This window comes from Tiliqua scincoides, chromosome 2 (genome assembly GCF_035046505.1).
Source record: "Tiliqua scincoides isolate rTilSci1 chromosome 2, rTilSci1.hap2, whole genome shotgun sequence".
Classification (NCBI taxonomy): domain Eukaryota; kingdom Metazoa; phylum Chordata; class Lepidosauria; order Squamata; family Scincidae; genus Tiliqua; species Tiliqua scincoides.
The window spans coordinates 268,893,065-268,912,169 of NC_089822.1; the positions used below are offsets into that span (position 1 = coordinate 268,893,065).

Here is a 19,105-nt window from a genome sequence, read left to right on the forward strand (position 1 = left end):
AAAGCCACAAGCAGGGAATTGAAAAGGGATTATAAAAGAGGAACAAGTAACATCTGCAATGAAAGGCTGCTTCTCCCCAACTCTGAAATTGCCCCCACCAAAATACTACATGCTGTCGAAGGCCCAAGCAGGGCAATTCTCTCTTCCCCAACCCTATTTTGATGTTTTTTTCCTCACTCAACAGACAACTTCAGCATTGCCAGGTGCCAGGAGGCCATCAGGATGTCTGGGTTCCTCCCGTTTTCTATGCTTCTACATAACTAGGGCCTTGGACAAGGATGCAGAAGCACTACTTTATTTTGGGGTGGCCCTATTTACTTCCAGACTGACTACTTCTATATGACTGGACAAGAGAAGGCTGAACCAAGGGTGTGGTTGGACCACATGCTTTTCCTTAGAGACTTCATTTGAAAGATAAGCAAGGGATTTGGACGGAGCGTTTTCAGAAACTGCTGCTCACATTCTCAATCTCTTGGGTGAAACACTCTCACCTGTTGCTCTTCCTGCTTCTTGTCCTCTGCTTGACTGAGCAGGAAAACCTCTGCCAGGCCCACTGCCTGGGAACTGGTCTCTGGTCCGCATTCTCGGACCCAGCTCTCAATCTCTTGTGGCAGGATGGTCAGAAACTGCTCCAGGATCATCAGGTCTGAGATCTGAGTCTTTGTGCTTTGCTGTGCTTTCAGCCACTGATGGCAAAGGTGATGGAGTCGGTTGCAAACTTCTCGGGGCCCCTCGGCCTCCTGGAGGCAGAACTGCCATAACCGCTGGTGCTGTGCCTCTGAATCCAGAGGGTCCACACCCAGGATCTCCTGCACTGCTTTTTCCCAGAAATCCTCACAAGCATCAGGGCCTGTTTCTGCTTCGAGGTCCGCTGAGTCCTCTTCTTCCTTCACCATCCCTTGTACAAGATGCCCTCTAACAGAATCAATGGATCACCTTGCCTTTCTCCCAATTTCTTAAGGCAGAGACTGCTGTGATCTGCAGGTCAAAGTCAATACATTGTTCTATGTATGAAGAGGGAGGGCACAATAGAGGCTTATAACAGTCTCCGCACCATGCATGAAGCTTTTCTATCTTTCTCACAGCAGCTCTACAAGCCCAATAAATGTTCATCCACTGAAATGGATTGATAGTAAATTTAGATCAAAGAAAGTCCTTCACACACGACACAAACAATCTATGGGATTTGCTACCACAACACGTAGCAGTGGCCACTTTGGATGGCTTTAAAAGGGGATGAGACAAATTCCCAGGGGCCAAGCCTATCAGTGGGGACTAGCTGGCTGGAAATATGCTCCCTCCACAAGCAGAAGCCGTTGAAGCCCAGTTACTGAAAAGCATCAGACGAGGGAGATGTGCCTATGTGCCCCAATTCTTGAGAATGCCAGGGGCAAGGGAGTGGCAACAAGATCATGTTGCTTTGCGTGTTCCCTGAGGCACCTGGTGGACCAATGTGAATTACAGAAAGTTGGACTAGATCGACCGTTGGCCTGATCCAGCAGGGCTCTTGTCAGGTTCTTTATTCTGGGCTTTCTAGAGGCAGCCATTGTGGGAAACAGAGTGTGGGGCTAAACAGGCCACTGGCCTGGTCCAGCAGGGCATTTTTTGCATCCTTACTGTATTCTTGTGGTGGAAAAGTGCTTCATAAGACAAGGACCCAGGATTTCTGCTGCTGCCACATCTTTTCTGCACAGGACGGAAAGAGAGCCAGGGGCCGGGCTTCTTTCAAGCATGGGCCACAGACCAAGATCTTCCATCTGGCTGAGGCTTGCAAAGGGCAGTACCCCACCTGCCACCAATCCAGCACCCCACACTTGCCAGGGACGTGTGATGGGCAGGAAGAAGAGCCGCCCCACCAGAGTGCTCCAAAAAGCACCCCTGCTGTGTGAGATGTGTGAGCGCTTACAACCCAAGCACACAGCACAGATGGGAAGAGGAGCAGGCGGGGGGCACCTGGGTTGTGAGTGCTGGTGCACCTTTGCACCTTACATGGCGGCGGCATTCTTCGGAGGTCTCTGGTGGGGTGGCTCAACCTCACCTGCCTACCGCGCATTGCTGACACTTGCTCTCCTCCCCCCTGCGCATCAGTTGCCTTTCCCCCACTCATCCACACTTTCCGTCTCCTCCTCTGGGCAAATGCAGGCTGCAGTGCCTTGGCACTGGCCCAGCTCCAGGGGCTTCCCCTATTGTGGAGAGGGGGGGCTGTGAAGGGCCAGCGACAGACCCCTCCCCTTTGGAGTGCAATGTGGGGGCCCCCTCTGGGGTTCAGCCCTCTTTAGGATGCAATGTGGGGACCCTCTCTGGGGTTCAATGGGGGGGTCATTGGAGTGCAATGCTGGGGCCCTCTTTAGGGTGCAGTGTGGGGGTTCTTTGGGGTGCACTGTGGGGGGCCCTCTCTGGGGAGCAGTCCTCCCAGGAGTGCAGTGGGGGAGGTGGTGGCGTAGCTGGCAGGGGGGCGGCGCACCAAGTCTGGTGGGGGGCAAGCGGCCCCTCCCTTCGGAGCCATTCCCGTTTTGCTCCCCCCGCAGGGAATGGCTCCGAAGGGAGGGGCCGCTTGCCCGCCCCACCGTCCTGCCCCCCTCCAGCTACGCCACCGGGGGAGCCCCTCTCTCCGGGGGGCCTCCCTCTCCTCGCAGCTCCCTCCCCCCGGGTGGGGGCCTCCCCGCCCGCGCCCCCCTCCTACCGAGGCTCCGGAGGGCCGGCGCAGACCATCCCGAGCAGCGCAGCGGCCCTAGCTCCTGCTCAGCACGGCGGCCGGAAGCCAGGAAGGGGAGCCGGAAGCGGCCCCCCTTAGACCACGAGTCGCCGCTCTAGGACGCTGGACTCGCTGGCTTTAACCCTCGGAGTCCTGCAGCACAGGGCCGGCCCAGCAGGAGGCCCGCTGAGCCTCTGGCCTGGGGCAGGGCAAGAGCTGCTCCACACTTGAAATGCTGCATGAGGGCAACTTGAATGAAGGGGGACGCTTCAGAGGCACTGCCACACTCGGAGGGGCTCTCTCTGCGGAGCCCTGCCTGCCCCCTCACGTGCTGCTGGGTGGCGGCAGTGGCAGTGCCAGGCGCTCCCCCACTTGCCCGCCCTGGCGTGGGCACACCTGCTGCTACCGGGCTGCAGCAGCACCCTTGGGGCCCCCCTCAGGAGTGCAGTGGGGGAGGTGGTGGCATTGCTAGAGGGGGGCGGCACACCCAGTTTGGCAGGGGGCAAGCGGCCCCTCCCTTCAGAGCCATTCCCAGCAGGGGAGCCGTATGGAGTGGCGGCATATGGAGTGGAGTGGAGAGGCGGTGGCGTAGCTGGTGGGGGGCTGCTTGCCCGCCCCACTGCTCTGCCCCCCTCCAGCTACGCCACTGGAGGCAGGGGGGCAAATGGCACAAGATGGCACTCACTGCCTGTTCTCCCCATTGCCTGAGGCTCCACATGCGCACTGCCCGGGAGCCAGGCGAGGAAAGACTGGCTCAGCATGTGCGCAGGGCCTTTTATAGGCACAAGGCAATGCGATGCCTTCAGGTGTCATGGCTTGAACTCACACGAGACCTGCAACTCTTTATGACGATAAAAGGCCCTGCGCACATGCTGGGCCCATCTTTCCTTCGCCGCCACTGAGCTTCGCAGATGCAAAGCTCGCGGCAGCCAGAGAAAGCCAGGCTCAGAGCTCACGTCGGGCCAGCGTGGCCCCCCGGTGAGTCTTCAGTGGGTCGAGATGGGGGCCCCTCTGGGGACTGGATGGGGAGCCCCCTGGGCTGGAAGTGGCCCATGGGCCAGGGTTTGAGCAGCCCTGGGCTAGGGGAAAAACATCTCCAAGCAGCTCAGGGGGTCCAACAAAAGGGTGAAGCAGACCTGGACGGAATGTCTCCAGCCCCCGTTATAAAGGGGCTCTCAGGAAACAGACTGGCACATTCTCTCTTCTGTCACTTGCAGCTCAGCCTTTCTATGCAAGAACCAAACCCTCTGCCTTACGACATGCCTTCTGGCCCTCAGCTGGAGTAGTAGGGGGTGCCAACGCTACCAGGAGCAGGAAGGGTCAAATCCAGGCAAGTTGGTCAGCAGCTGCTGCCTTTGGCCCCAGGGCAGCCACAGGAGCTCCCCTGCCTGTCTCTGTCCCTGCAAGCTGAAGCATCCTTGCTGAAGGAAGGACTCAGCCTGCTTCCCAGAAGACTCTCAGCAGTAAGAACCTCGTTGCACCCAGAAGCTGGGGCAGGGGCTGCAACATGCTCCAGCCAGGGAATGCAACCGATTTATTTATTCAGAAAAAACATGGATTGTTGCTCTGAGCCTCCTCCACTGCATGTTTTAATTCCCCACTCCTGCATGTTATTGACCTATGCGAACACACCTGCTCTGACCATTTATGTATTTCAATATATTGATAAATACCCCATTTCTGAATACAAAACATTCAAAGCCATCAAACTGCCACCTATCAAGTTCAAGGTGAACCTTATCCAAATCCTTCAGACAATCATATTAAAACATTATTCCTGTTACAATATCCTTGTCAATATCAATCACTGTCAAGAATTCAATCCCAAAAGCAGAAGATGCAGTGTAGGCCCTGGGATACTGCCCCCACATCGCCCCCTGCAGGCACACTGGGTGTTGCCACTGCTATTCAGGGTTCAAAAGGTGGGCCCCTAAAGGGACAGTGACACAGCAGCCCCAGGCACTTTCATGCTAGCCAGTGGGATAGGATTGGCTCTCTGACATCTCAAGATTTGGAGGGACTCCACCTCAAGGGAAAGGTCTCTTGGCCCGCAGAAGATTCACTGACGGCCCATCTATGCAGACCCCTGATGCAAGTTGCATTAGGGGCTGACTGCAAGGACTCTGGGGGGGCAGGGTGCCTTTCACACCAAGCCTGCTGCCACTCTGACAGAGAGAAAACTGCCTCCCCAGGGTTCATGATTAAGAAAAAATTGAGAAAGTGTGCACTCCACCTTGAATAAATTGTTAAAAACATCAACTAAAGAGGCAAGACAGCAGCAGCCGCTTTCAAATTTAAAAAGTTAGGCTGGATGAATGCTCAGAAAAAACAAGTGGTACAGCACACTCTCTTTTTTTAAAGGGATTATTTTGGCTACATTCTGGTAATTTTGAACCCTTTGGCTAGGCTGATACAGTTAACAGGAATGTATATTAATCTCAAAGAGAGCTAGAAACTTTGTTAGTCTTAGAGCACAACCCTAACCCCTTATGTCAGTGCTTTCCAGCACTGACGTAAGGGCAAAGCAGCTCTGAGGGAAGGGAACAAACATTCCCTTACTTTGAGGAGGCCTCTGTAAATGACACCCAACTGCAGGCTGCAGTACACGTCCCATTGGCACTGCTATGCCAGTGCTGGAAAGCAATGACAAAAGGGGTTAGGCTTGTGCCCTTAGTAATGTTACGTTAAGCCACTCCGGTTAAATTAACATTTCTTGTTTTAGCTAGGCAGATTCTTTTCGTTTTATGATTACATAAGGACAAAACCACCTTCACTATCCGCTGACCTTATTTGTAAGCAATCATTTCATGGTTTGAACAAATGTCATCTGCTCATTGAGAAATACAGTAAAGCATTCCAAATTCTCTACTGGATTTGAATTGTGGCTCAGAGAGTTTGGAAAAGAACTGGAATTCTGGGAGATGGAGACCCCTTCTGAACCAAGAGGGGGAGGAACCCAGTGACTACTGATGGGGTCCTCATTCCAGCACCCCAAATGGATGGACTGATGAGAAACCAGGTTTCTTTTCTCACTGAAACTCTTCCCACACTCCAAGCACTTGTACGGTTTTTCTCCAGTGTGTGTCATGTAATGTCTCAGGAGGTGAGCTTTTTTACGGAAGTTTTCTCCACAATCAGAGCATTTGTACGGTTTCTCCCCTGTGTGAGTTCTCTGATGGGAAGCCAAGTTTGTACTCGTACTGAAACTCTTGCCACACTCTGAGCAAGTATATGGTTTCTCGCCTGTGTGAATCCTCCTGTGAGAAGTCAGGCTGGTACTTGTGCTGAAGCTCTTTCCACACTCCAGGCATGCATACGGTTTCTCCCCTGTATGGGTTCTCTGATGGTAAATAAGGCCTGAGTTCTGAGAGAAACTCTGTCCACACTCTAAGCATGTAAATGGTTTCTCGCCTGTGTGTGTCCTTTGATGCGCAGTGAGGGTTGTGCTATGACCAAAACACTTTCCACACTCTAAGCATCTAAACGGTTTCTCACCAGTATGAGTTCTTTGATGTAAAGTAAGATTTGTATTCTGGCTGAAGCACTTTCCACACTCCAGACATTTAAACGGTTTCTCCCCTGTATGGATTCTATGATGTGAAGTTAGCTGTGACCTATGACTAAAACGCTTGCCACACTCCAAGCAAGCGTATGGTTTCTCTCCTGTGTGGATTCTTTGGTGCCTAATTAGGGTTGTCTTCTGACAGAAGCTCTTTCCACACTCCAAGCAAGTATATGGCTTCTCCCCTGTGTGGATTCTTTGGTGTGTAATTAGTGCCGCACTCTGACAGAAGCTCTTTCCACATTCCAAGCAAGTATACGGTTTCTCTCCTGTGTGGATTCTATGGTGCCTAATTAATGCTTTCCTTTGACTGAAGCTTTTTCCACACTCTGAACATTTAAAAGGTTTCTCCTCTGTGTGTATTTTCAAGTGAGCAGTAAGGCTTGATTTAGAACTGAAGCTTTTCCCACATGCAGAGCACTTATTTTCTTTTGCTTTGTCAATTTTCTCTTGGATAGAGAGTTCACTAAAGTCCCCAACTTGAGAAGCAGAAGATTTATTTCTCCTTTTCTGTTTTGCTTCAGTTTTTCTTTTTGGATGATCTTCTTTACATCCAGATCTTTCTGTCAAAAGCCCTCGTGGCTCTCCATTTTTGGTCTTAGAACCATCACCTGCTGCAACAACAAAGAGAAAACTGGTAAGAGCCTGAGAGAGAAATTCTTAGGTCAAGGAACTAGTCAATACATTGCTACTGTGAATAACAAAATAGATATGCTAAAGGAAGATCTCTACCACACATTAAACTGCCTCTGGGCACAATCCTACCCTGCGCTGGAACAGGCAAGCCTAGAGGCTTGTTCTGTATCCAGCGCAGGATAGGGGCCCAAGGCAGCTCAGCCAGAGGAAATAATAATAACAGTATTTATATACCGCTTTTCAACTAAAAGTTCACAAAGCAGTTTACAGAGAAAAATCAAATAACTAAATGGCTCCCTGTCCCAAAAGGGCTCACAATCTAAAAAGATGCAAATGAATACCAGCAGACAGCCACTAGAACAGACAGTGCTGGGGTGAGGTGGGCCAGTTACTCTCCCCCTGCTAAAAAAAGGAGCACCCACTTGAAAAAGTGCCTCTTACCCAGTTAGCAGAGGTTCCCCTTACCTCAGGGTAAGGCACCTTCTCCCCTATGGGTCTCCTCAGACTTGCACCACCTCCTGAGCTGGTGCAAGTCCAAGGAGACCCAAGTGACTTGAAACCATTCAGAGCTCCTTGGGAATGGGGGTTGGGATCCAGCATAAGTGCTGGATCCCAGCCCTGCCTCTTGCTCTCCACCTGCCCGCCTCCGGGGCACCCCACTGCCTACCCTCCCCCCTCCTCCCTGCCCACCCCAGAGGCTTGCATCAGCTCAGCTGGGGCAACACAAGCCTTGGTGCGGAAACCACCACGGAGGCTGGATTCAGCCTCCATGTGCCGACACAGCTTACTCCAGAGGTGTAAACATGCCTTATAGCACGTTTGCTACCCTCCTGGGACGGTGCAAGGGACTTGTGCCAGCCCAAGTGAAGAGCAGGATTGTTCCCTCTGTTGGCTAGCACTGAACTCCAGCCAGCATTGTGAGAAGTGTCTGCTTTAGACAATGGGGCCTGCATTTAGCTTCCCCTGTGAAGCTCATTAGTCACCTGGTCCAGGTACTATTTCACAGCCAAATATATCTGAAATGGTTGTCATACAGGTAAAAGGAACCACCACATCCATGTTCTTCTAACATCCTAGGCAGGAGAGAGGCACAAAAGGGTAAAACGCACAGCTCAGAGACAGAGCATAATTTTTGCATGCACACAGAAACACAGGATGCCACCTTGGGCGACTGGCCTTTTACACTAGTATTTTCAATCAGTGTGCCGTGGAAAAACTGTCTGTTGCCAGGGGAGGGACAGACAATCCATTACTACAAAGAGTTGCCCTAGAAAAGAGCCGCAGGACTCAGAAGAGTCTCCTGGAAGCCCAAAGTGACATCACAAGAGGTGAAGGCCATAGAGGTCAGTGTGCCAGGAAAAGAAAAATGTTGAAATCACTGGTCTTACTGACTTGGCACAGAGTGGCAACTGGCATTTTGGGCACACCTCAGCACAGGTAAAGGATGCAGCAGCCCAGAGGAGAGAGGCTTCCACTCGCTCTAAAGGTGAACAAGGGGGCAGCCCTGACCTCTGGCTTTGACACCATCAAAGGATGGCACTGATGAAGGGCCACAGACTCCTGAAGTGAAATTCCATAGCACTGTCCCAGCAGAGCTGGCTGACAGGAGAGGATGTTGGGTGCTGAAAAATTGAGAGACAACGGTTGTCGTTTCACCCTTCATCAACTTTGTCAACCGAGGAGGAGAACTCACCCAGTGAGGCCAGGTTCCCACAGTTCTCCTCCATGACTTCCGCATGCAGGGCTCTCTGAGCCGTGTCCAACAGAGCCCACTCCTCATCCGTGAAATACACAGCCACCTCTTCAAAGGTCACCAGACCCTGCAATAAGAAGAAAAGCCATTGTCTCCCCACAGCTAACAGAAAAGGCCTTTCGCTTCTGGCACAAGCCGAAAATATAGCTCAAGCCTTCACAGTGATGACAGAAACAAAACAGCCAGATTCCTTCGGGTCCAGGAAGATGCCTGGGAGTGAGGGACGTGCGGTGGATGCGGAGGCAGGTGAGGCTATGTGGATGGGTTGTGAGTGTTTGAGTGTCTCGCACATCCCTGCCCAGGTTGGGGGGGGGGAGAAATCCTGGATGTCACCTGCCCCTCCCTCAGAGATCACTCCCCTTACCTGATCAGGCTGCACTCCAGCATAATGAGGAGAGGAGCCAGCAAGTCCCGAGAACTTCCTTTCATCATCTGTGAGAGACAGAAGGGGGTGGGAGAAACCTGAGGTCACAGGAGGGGCGAGGGTCACGTAGGTCATTCCATCCCACCCCTTCACCAAGCCAGGTGTGCTTGGCTGCCCAAAGCAATTTCAGCAGGAGAGCTGGTTGGCATCTCTTGTCACTGGGGAACTCCAGACATGCAGACATAAGGCTTTCTGGGATGCGACATTGTTAGGTGCAAACAAAAGACAAGATGCTGAGGCATTATGGAAACCTCAGGGGGAGTTTTGAAAAGTCCAAAATGTGGAATAATACACAAAGGGGAGGGGAAATCAGGGATTTCTAGTACAGCAAAAGCTGAACATTATTTACTACTAGATAAGGCAGGACTCTTAAGGTCCCTCAGCTAACAATTTCCTGGCACCCTGATGCATTTCTGAAACTGTAACAGAAGGTTTTCTGATCTGGGAATCAAGTTGGTGGAATAAACTATATTCCACAAAATATACAGAACAAAGGAACTGTGGAAACTTAAGGCACCTCTAAACTACAAGAGAGGAGGGAAACAGACCACTCCCTCAATACATATTCAGGGAAAGATAAAAGCTGCAGCTGAGGGACCCTGTAGCCATGCAGCTTGAAACCGAGCTCCTTGCAGGCTGGAGCTCAGCATTCCCAGAAGTTTGGCAATGAGGTACAGCAACACCAGATGCCACTGCACAGCCACGCACAACAGCAAGGACCTCTTTGGGGAAACACTGAAAAGCTGTCCATGAATTTCCAGGCCATGAGAGAGAGGGCGAAACTGAGAGTAAGTTAAAACTCACTCCATCCTTACCCAGTGAAGTGGCTCCCTGGGTGCTCTCCTGCACAATCCACCGGAAAGGGACTCTCAGTCTGGATCCAGACTGAGTCTTCCTTGCCTCAAGGTAGTCGGGGGCCACATCTGCAAACTGTGCCTGCTCCTGAAACAGGATTGCACACAGAGAACAGGGAGTGGGATTAGACAAGGAAGGTGCAGGCTGGTGGAGAGTCTGGGATGGCTCTATCTTTGTAGAGATTCAGAACATGTGCGTGTGTGCTGGATGACCGACAGAGTCTTTGAATCTCCTTGAACATTTTCTCAGCTCCTTGGAACTGCCAGGGTGGAAGGCTCTCTCACCTGCTCCTCCTGCTTGATGTCCTCCTCCTGGCTCAGGAGGAAGCCTTCCGCCAGGGCCACTGCCTGAGAACTGGTCTCCACTCCACACTCCCTGACCCAGTTCCCCATCTCTGGGGGGAGGACAGCCAGGAACTGCTCCAGGATCACCAGGTCCAGGATCTGGTTCTTTGTGTGTTGCTCTGGCTTCAGCCACTGACAGCAAAGGGCATGGAGCTGGTTACAAAGATCTCTGGGTCCCATCGCATCCCAGTACTGGAATTGTCTGAATCTCTGTGGCTGTACATTTGAGCCAACAGTGTCCTCAACCAGGATCTTCTGCAGGGTCCTTCCCCAGAAATCCCCACTGCTTCCAGCCCTGATGGCAGCTTCAGGGTCTTTTCTGGCTTCAGGGACAGGTTGGCTCTCCTCAGCCAAGTCTTCCTGCCTCATCTTTGACCTGTGTTCCAAAAGTGGCCTTTAATATGGCTGATGATCACCCTCCCCTCCTGCCAGTTTTGCTCTTCATGCAAACTGTCCAAACTGGGGGAGTCTTCCAAGTCCTGGAAGACAGGACTTCCAGTTTCAGGAAGATATCACAGTCCTGAAACAGAATGATACGTCATAAGCAAATGGGGCAGATTTCAGCTTGTGACATTTTTCTCTCTGAAAGTCTAGAAAACATTAATCCAGCAATTTTCAATGTTTTTCTTTTCACAGCACACTGACCTCTATGGTCTTGTCCTCTTGTGATGTCATGTCCAGCTTTCAAAAACTCTTCTGGATTCTATGACTCCATTTCTAGGGCAACCGTCTGTTATAAATTGTCTGGCTCTGCTTTTCTTTTCTGAGAAGAAAAAACATTGAAAATAGATGGATTAATGTTTCCTGGACTTTTTTCAGGGAGAAAGAAGCCATGAGCTGAACAAGTGTTTCAGCATAAGAACATAAGAACAGCCCCACTGGATCAGGCCACAGGCCCATCTACTCCAGCTTCCTGTATCTCACAGCGGCCCACCAAATGCCCCAGGGAGCACACCAGATAACAGACCTGCAAGGCCTCCTGGGAATTGTAGTTTAAGAACATAAGAACAGCTCCACTGGATCAGGCCAGAGGCCCATCTAGTCCAGCTTCCTGTATCTCACAGCGGCCCACCAAATGCCCCAGGGAGCACACCAGATAACAAGAGACCTCATCCTGGTGCCCTCCCTTGCATCTGACGTAGCCCATTTCTAAAATCAGGAGGTTGCGCATACACATCATGGCTTGTACCCCGTAATGGATTTTTCCTCCAGAAACTTGTCCAGTCCCCTTATAAAGGCGTCCAGGCCTCAACCACTGTGCTCCAAAATGGGCCGGCTCTGGGCAAAACACTGATGGAAATACAGGTGATGGATAAACAGACACAGGCAGGAGGGGTGGTCAGGAAAGAGTGCACAGGGTCAGAGAGTGAGTGCTGGCTCCTGAGAGTGTGGGAATCCCTATTTCAAGCATTGTCACTATAAGCCCCACTTCCCTTGCCCCCTTAGAACCCTTTTCCATAGGCATTCTGCAGCCACCTGCTTAGTTCTGAGCTTGACTGCAGCTATAAAGCCTTGGAAAGAGTTGCAGTGAGTCCCTTTCCTACCATAGCAGCAGAGGGAGTGAGGATCTGTAAGGGAGGCTATGACAGTTAAACGCTGCAGGTTCAATTTCAGTTTTGCTACATATGCAGCATTCTTTTGTGATGGAACACAAAGGGGACAGAAATAAAGAGGGCTAAACATTTTGCTTTTACCCTCTCACTCTTGCTGGCTTCAAGAGAAGCTCGTAGCAGGACTTGAACTGATGTGTTTACTCAGCAATAAAGCTGCCTGTTTGATGAGAGTCTACATCAGTGATTTTCCACCTTTTTCATCTCATGGCACACTGATAAGGTGCTAAAATTGTCAAGGCACACCACCAGTTTTTTTTGTCAATTGACAAGGCACACCATGCCACTGGTGGGGGGCTCACACCCCCATTCGCCTGCTGATCCATGACCCTCCCCCAAACTCCCGCGGCACACCTGGAGACCATTCGCGGCACACCAATGTGCCATGGCACAGTGGTTGAAAATACGTGGTCTACATGCTCCAGGGAAAGCGTTAAAAATGAGAGAAAAATTGTAGACAGCTACGCTGATTCTCTGGAGAAAAAATATTCTACAAGCGGAAAGCAAAGTAACACCCTCACTAATCCCCTTATTTGGTTCTTCCTCCCTTCCTATCAACAGTAATTGGTCCTAGCCAAGGTATCGTCCCTAATTTTGTCCTGTGGCGAGTGTTCATTTTTTAAAAGTTTTTAAAAGTTAAAATGAAGCTTTTCCCTCCAAGTACTGGAATGGATATAAGCAATAATCAACAAGTTAGCTGATGAAAAAGGGATAAGATAGGATAATGGAGCACCCCACACTTACCCACTGACTTCCAAAAAGATATATTAAAGTTTGGAGGAACACACTGTGGTTGGTCAGGGGTGAGCACAGGAAAGAGCACTTTGCACAGGCTCAGGGGGACTATTATTCATTTCAGAGCTGAAACCTGGTCTTGAAAACAAATTGTAGGGAAAGAATCCTGGGGAGCAACCACCAGCTGCTCAGGGAAAGAGACACTAGACTTCGCTCTCAGAATAAGGGGCCTGCCAGCTTGCATTCTCTGCCTCTTAAAAAGGATGTTGTGCTGGTGGGAGGGAAGGGAACCACTCCGGCCCCTGCAACAGCCAACAGTGCAGCAGCACAAGGAGTGGGCTTGTTTTCTCCCTCCATACCAGAAAGCAGTTTGCTCCAGCTGCTCATTGCCTGGGGACTGCTGATTGAGAGGGAAGCACACCCTGACCACTGCCATCAGCCAGAGGAGTTAAGGACTGTTGGCACATGGTGCTGAGGATATGAGCTACATTTATGGATGTGCCTAACCACAGTCTTCATTGACTCTGGCTCAAATCCTAACCAACTTCCCAGCACTGTCACACCTATGCCAAAAGGGCACGCACAGCATCCTAAAGTAAGGGGGGCAGTCCTGGAGGCTGCCTCCATATGCCAGTTTCATATTTTGGAAAAAGACCTGGTCTCGCCAATCACGGGGTCTTGCAACACTCACTAGTAAGACGCTGTTCCTTTCATTGTGAGATTCAGGCAAGTGCCCCTGGAAATGCAGCTCCACCCGGAGTCACTGCTTTTCAGACATGATGGATCCTCAGTTTCCACTGAGAAGAAACTGGGCAGATCAAGCAAGCCTGCAGGGGACCCATGGCTGGCTTCAGGGGGCAGAAGCAGCACTACCTGGGCAGGGACACCAGGACATGTGGGGGGTGGGGAGGTGGAGTCCTTTGAAAAGCCCCACTGCCCTGTGAGGTCCAGGGTGGTGAGGCAGAGCCTCCCCGCTGGTGGGCTGAGAGTGTTGGTGCTTTTCAAAGGATTCTGGTGGGGAGGCCCTGCCTCCCCTGCCTCCCCACCCACATGTCCCTGTTGGACAACGACCCAACAACCCCATCCCAGGCAGGCCTACTCAGGAGTAAATCCCCTTGTGTCCAAGGAGGGCCTGCCTGGGGTTAGGTGGCCTAAGGCTGCCATCCTGCCCACGCTTACCTGGGAGTAAGCCCCATTGACTGTGATGGGACTGACTTCTGAGTAGACACGTATGGGATCGGTCTCTGGGCAGAGCCTTCCCTGCAAGGGGGCGACAGTATGTGACTGCAGCCCCCGTGGGCGGCGGGACTCACCTGGGCGGCCGCTCCGGCCAAACAAAGGCCTCCTTCCGGGGGTGGGGGGAGGGGGGCAGGAAGTGGTCGTCGCCATGGGCGACGCTTTCTCCCTCCCCTTCAATCCGCTCTAGGAAGCGCGACTCGCTCGTTTTAACCCTGGCTGCAGCCCCACCCCACAGACTGCGGGGTCTGTGGAACTCCCTGCCATAGGATGTGGTGATGGCACCTGGCCTGGAGGCCCTTAAAGGGGGGCTGGACAGCTTTCTGTAGGAGAAGCCCTGATGGGTGTCCCTCCTGTATTAAGATTGTCTCATCTCTAGTTGTGAGCAGTCCTTTGTCTGTGGAACTCCCTGCCACAGGATAAGAACATAAGAACATAAGAACATAAGAACAGCCCCACTGGATCAGGCCATAGGCCCATCTAGTCCAGCTTCCTGTATCTCACAGCGGCCCACCAAATGCCCCAGGGAGCACACCAGATAACAAGAGACCTCATCCTGGTGCTCTCCCCTACATCTGGCATTCTGACTTAACCCATTCCTAAAATCAGGAGGTTGCGACATCATGTCTTGTACCCCATAATGGATTTTTCCTCCAGAAACTCGTCCAATCCCCTTTTAAAGGCGTCTAGGCTAGACGCCAGCACCACATCCTGTGGCAAGGAGTTCCACAGACCGACCACACGCTGAGTAAAGAAATATTTTCTTTTGTCTGTCCTAACCCGCCCAACACTCAATTTTAGTGGATGTCCCCTGGTTCTGGTATTATGTGAGAATGTAAAGAGCATCTCCCTATCCACTCTGTCCATCCCCTGCATAGTTTTGTATGTCTCAATCATGTCCCCCCTCAAGCGTCTCTTTTCTAGGCTGAAGAGGCCCAAACGCCGTAGCCTTTCCTCATAAGGAAGGTGCCCCAGCCCCGTAATCATCTTAGTCGCTCTCTTTTGCACCTTTCCATTTCCACTATGTCTTTTTTGAGATGCGGTGACCAGAACTGGACACAATACTCCAGGTGTGGCCTTACCATAGATTTGTACAACGGCATTATAATACTAGCCGTTTTGTTCTCAATACCCTTCCTAATGATCCCAAGCATAGAATTGGCCTTCTTCACTGCTGCCGCACATTGGGTCGACACTTTCATCGACCTGTCCACCACCACCCCAAGATCTCTCTCCTGATCTGTCACAGACAGCTCAGAACCCATCAGCCTATATCTAAAGTTTTGATTTTTTGCCCCAATGTGCATGACTTTACACTTACTGACATTGAAGCGCATCTGCCATTTTGCTGCCCATTCTGCCAGTCTGGAGAGATCCTTCTGGAGCTCCTCACAATCACTTCTGGTCTTTACCACTCGGAAAAGTTTGGTGTCATCTGCAAACTTAGCCACTTCACTGCTCAACCCTGTCTCCAGGTCATTTATGAAGAGGTTGAAAAGCACCGGTCCCAGGACAGATCCTTGGGGCACACCGCTTTTCACCTCTCTCCATTGTGAAAATTGCCCATTGACACCCACTCTCTGCTTCCTGGCCTCCAACCAGTTCTCAATCCACGAGAGGACCTGTCCTCTAATTCCCTGACTGTGGAGTTTTTTCAGTAGCCTTTGGTGAGGGACCGTGTCAAACGCCTTCTGAAAGTCCAGATATATAATGTCCACGGGTTCTCCCGCATCCACATGCCTGTTGACCTTTTCAAAGAATTCTATAAGGTTTGTGAGGCAAGACTTACCCTTACAGAAGCCATGCTGACTCTCCCTCAGCAAGGCCTGTTCTTCTATGTGTTTTGATGTGGTGATGGCACCTGGCCTGGAGGCCCTTAAAGGGGGGCTGGACAGCTTTCTGCAGGACAAGCCCTGATGGGTGTCCCTCCTGTATTAAGATTGTCTCATCTCTAGTTGTGAGCAGTCCTTTGTCTGTGGAACTCCCTGCCACAGGATGTGGTGATGGCACCTGGCCTGGAGGCCCTTAAAGGGGGGCTGGACAGCTTTCTGCAGGACAAGCCCTAATGGGTGTCCCTCCTGTATTAAGATTGTCTCATCTCTAGTTGTGAGCAGTCCCTTTGTCTGTGGAACTCCCTGCCACAGGATGTGGTGATGGCACCTGGCCTGGAGGCCCTTAAAGGGGGACTGGACAGATTTCTCTTGGAAACAGGGAGTTCCTGACTGAGAGAGAATAATAGGAGCAGCTGTGCAGAAGCAGCACCTTCCTTGGACCATCAGAGGCACCTACTCCAGGCCACTCAGTGCAAAGCAGTCCCCTGCATGTGCTTCTTGTTGGAGTTTGGAGCAACTCTGTCTGCTGTCCAGATGTGGCAGGATGCTGTCCAGAAGGAGTCAAGCCATGGCCCAGTGACTCTACTCTTTATTACCTGTCCTCTTCTGTGACCTTTGTGGGGGTGTGGCCCAGACCCTATAACCCTCCCTCCTTCTCTGAGCACATCCCCTCTTCTTCTCTGACCACTGACCTGTCCAGATGGCACACAGCAGAGCTCTGCTGGCTACACCATCTTGAGCACATGGCATGGAGGGTGAGGCAGCTCTAGGACCTTGCTATTTAAGTGATAGCTGAACCTCTGATCCTAATCAGATGCTGTAAATATGCATTCTATGGAACCATGAGTAAACAACCTCCTTTGCAACTTTAACAAGCCATTGTCTCTTGTTTTTTATTGATTAGCAGACAGCCGGGTGAGGGAGGTTCCCTGGGGTGATACCCAATAAAGAGGGGGGTCTGCTGCTGAAGCTACTCTGCTTCCCCCCAAAGAGGAAACTATTTTTAAATTCCTCCAACACTTCTACCCCCCCCCCCGCCACTTTTGAACTCCAAGAGTGGGGGGGGGGGGAGCAAAGTGTGGAACAAATATAGGAGGCACCCAGCTTCCCTCTGTCCAGTGGCTGCTTCTTGGTGAAGTGCAGCTGGTCCTTAGAGCGCAATTCTATGTTCCTTACCTGGGAACAAGCTCCTCTGAAGTCAGTGTGGCTCACTTCTGAGTAGACATGCAGAGGCACACACTCTTACAGCCCAATCCTATGTGTGTCTACTAAGAAGTAAGTCCCATTACAGTCAATGGAGCTTACTCCCAGGAAAGTGTGGATAGGATTGGGCTGTCAGGCTGCAATGCTATCTACACTTATATGGGAGTAAGCCCCATTGACTATAATGGAACTTAGGGTACCGGTGAGAAGACATGAATATCATTTTCCAGGGCCATAAGAACAAAAGAACAGCTCCACTGGATCAGGCCATAGGCCCATCTAGTCCAGCTTCCTGTATCTCACAGAGGCCCACCAAATGCCCCAGGGAGCACACCAGATAACAAGAGACCTCATCCTGGTGCCCTCCCTTGCATTGGCATTCTGACATAGCCCATTTCTAAAATCTGGAGGTTGCACATACACATCATGACTTGTAACCCATAATGGATTTTTCCTCCAGAAACTTGTCCAATCCCCTTTTAAAGGCATCCAGGCCAGATGCCATCACCACATCCTGTGGCAAGGAGTTCCACAGACCAATCACACGCTGAGTAAAGAAATATTTTCTTTTGTCTGTCCTAACCCTCCCAACACTCAATTTTAGTGGCCAGCGCAGCTGAACTGTGCATTTGTTGCATCCTTTGGTGGGGAGGAAGTCACAGGGACCTCCTCAAGGTAAGGGAACATTTGCTGTCTTACCTCCAGGCTGCATTGCAGCTTGCACTGATGTTGGAAAGTTGGATAGGATTGGGCCCTTAGTGATCAAGAGCCAGCAGAGGAAGAAAAACAGGCAGCAACAGACAGTTGCCCTAAAAACAGCACCACAGAACCCAGAATAGTTTTTCAGCAATTTTCATGCACTGTGCTCCAAACTCCTGCAGTATAATTGTGAGCTTTTCACAACACACCAACATGCTGCAGCCACCAATTGAAAATTGCTGCCGAAGAAGAACCCTTTACTGCAAGGAGACCGTGGTCCAAATCCTAACCAATTTTCCAGCACAGGCACAGCAGTGCCAAGGGGCACATGCCGCATCCTGCAATTGGGCGCCAGTCACAGATGCCTCCTCAAGGAAAGGGAATGTGTGTTTGAACTGCATTGTCCTTACCTTGGAGCTGGAAAACTGGTTAGGCATCTGCCAGTCCTTTTTCCTTGGCCAGCTCAGGGCACAATCCTAACCAGGTCTACTCAGAAGTAAGTTCTATTTTGTTCAATGGGGCTTACTCTCAGGAAAGTGTGGTTAGGATTGCAGCCTCAGTGGAACAAGTCTGGGGAAAGGAAGCAGAACACGAACAGAGGGCACTGCTACACCATAAGTCATGGTTTTGGCCATGGACACCAGCTACTAACTTGGGACACTAGCGAAGACTCTGAGGCAGGTGGAACAACATGGGACAGCTTTATTACCCCAACCAGCAAAATTATATAACACAGTGAGTGACAGAAAGTGAATGTCAGATACAGGCACAGGGGAAAATGCAACAGATTGCTCAGTCAAGGCACCCTGGACGACCTTCCTCTCAGTACAGATGGGTGCCCTGGAGTCTTTGGAGAGGAAGAGAACTCTGCCTCTCTTCACTCTCTTTGCAAGAGAGTGTTCCAATGAGCAGTGGTGCTTCTATGAGCCAGGCTCTCCCCACTTAACCTATATACCATAGATGCGTGAGCACAACACTGGTAGAAGATGGGACACACACAAAAAAATTCTAAACATTTTTTCTGTTGCCAGTGGAGAGGAGAAAGGATTGTTCTGCAGTTTCCAGAGTGTGGGGGTCATCCCATTTTATGCCCCCAGAGGATAAATATAACTGTTTTAGGGAAACTGTGGCACTGGAGTTGTTTGAGAGGTTATTCCCCCCCCCCCCAATTAAAAATGAAACTTTGGCATATTGTTTATGGGGAGGGACTAGACTTTGGAATCCACTTGGTTTCCAGCCCCTCAGTTACAGGTAAATGCCAGTTGTGGAACACACTGATGTGCTAATGCATCTAATGTAGGAACCATGGAGCTCTTTGATTATTTCTCACTTTATAATAACTTTCTCACATTAGGGAGGGATTCTACTGAGTTTTATTCATATATTACTCTGTGTAACATAATCCTAACACATCTGAAGATTCAGGCATCAGCCAGCTGGTGAGTCCCACCTCCAGCAGAGTCCTGGCATTCCCCTCCTCTGTTTTTTATGCTGCTGCTTTTTATACCTGCAGGCCCTGTT

The 19,105-nt window shown here is 50.9% G+C and overlaps 1 protein-coding gene across 1 annotated transcript in view; it reads right to left on the reverse strand.

Annotated features, from left to right (window-relative positions):
- Window positions 1–10,740, reverse strand: part of LOC136639175 (zinc finger protein 585A-like) — a 31,394-nt gene extending 20,654 nt beyond the window's left edge. Inside the window, exons 1-7 of the mRNA XM_066613181.1 lie at window positions 10,186–10,740; window positions 9,886–10,096; window positions 9,011–9,078; window positions 8,587–8,713; window positions 5,514–6,871; window positions 2,104–2,183; window positions 492–915 (exon numbers count right to left, since the gene is read on the reverse strand). Of these exons, the coding sequence (XP_066469278.1) occupies window positions 492–915; window positions 2,104–2,183; window positions 5,514–6,871; window positions 8,587–8,713; window positions 9,011–9,078; window positions 9,886–10,096; window positions 10,186–10,638 (2,721 nt within the window). The 5' untranslated portion in view covers window positions 10,639–10,740. The remainder of the gene's footprint in view (window positions 1–491; window positions 916–2,103; window positions 2,184–5,513; window positions 6,872–8,586; window positions 8,714–9,010; window positions 9,079–9,885; window positions 10,097–10,185) is intronic.
- Window positions 10,741–19,105: the final 8,365 nt, after the last annotated feature.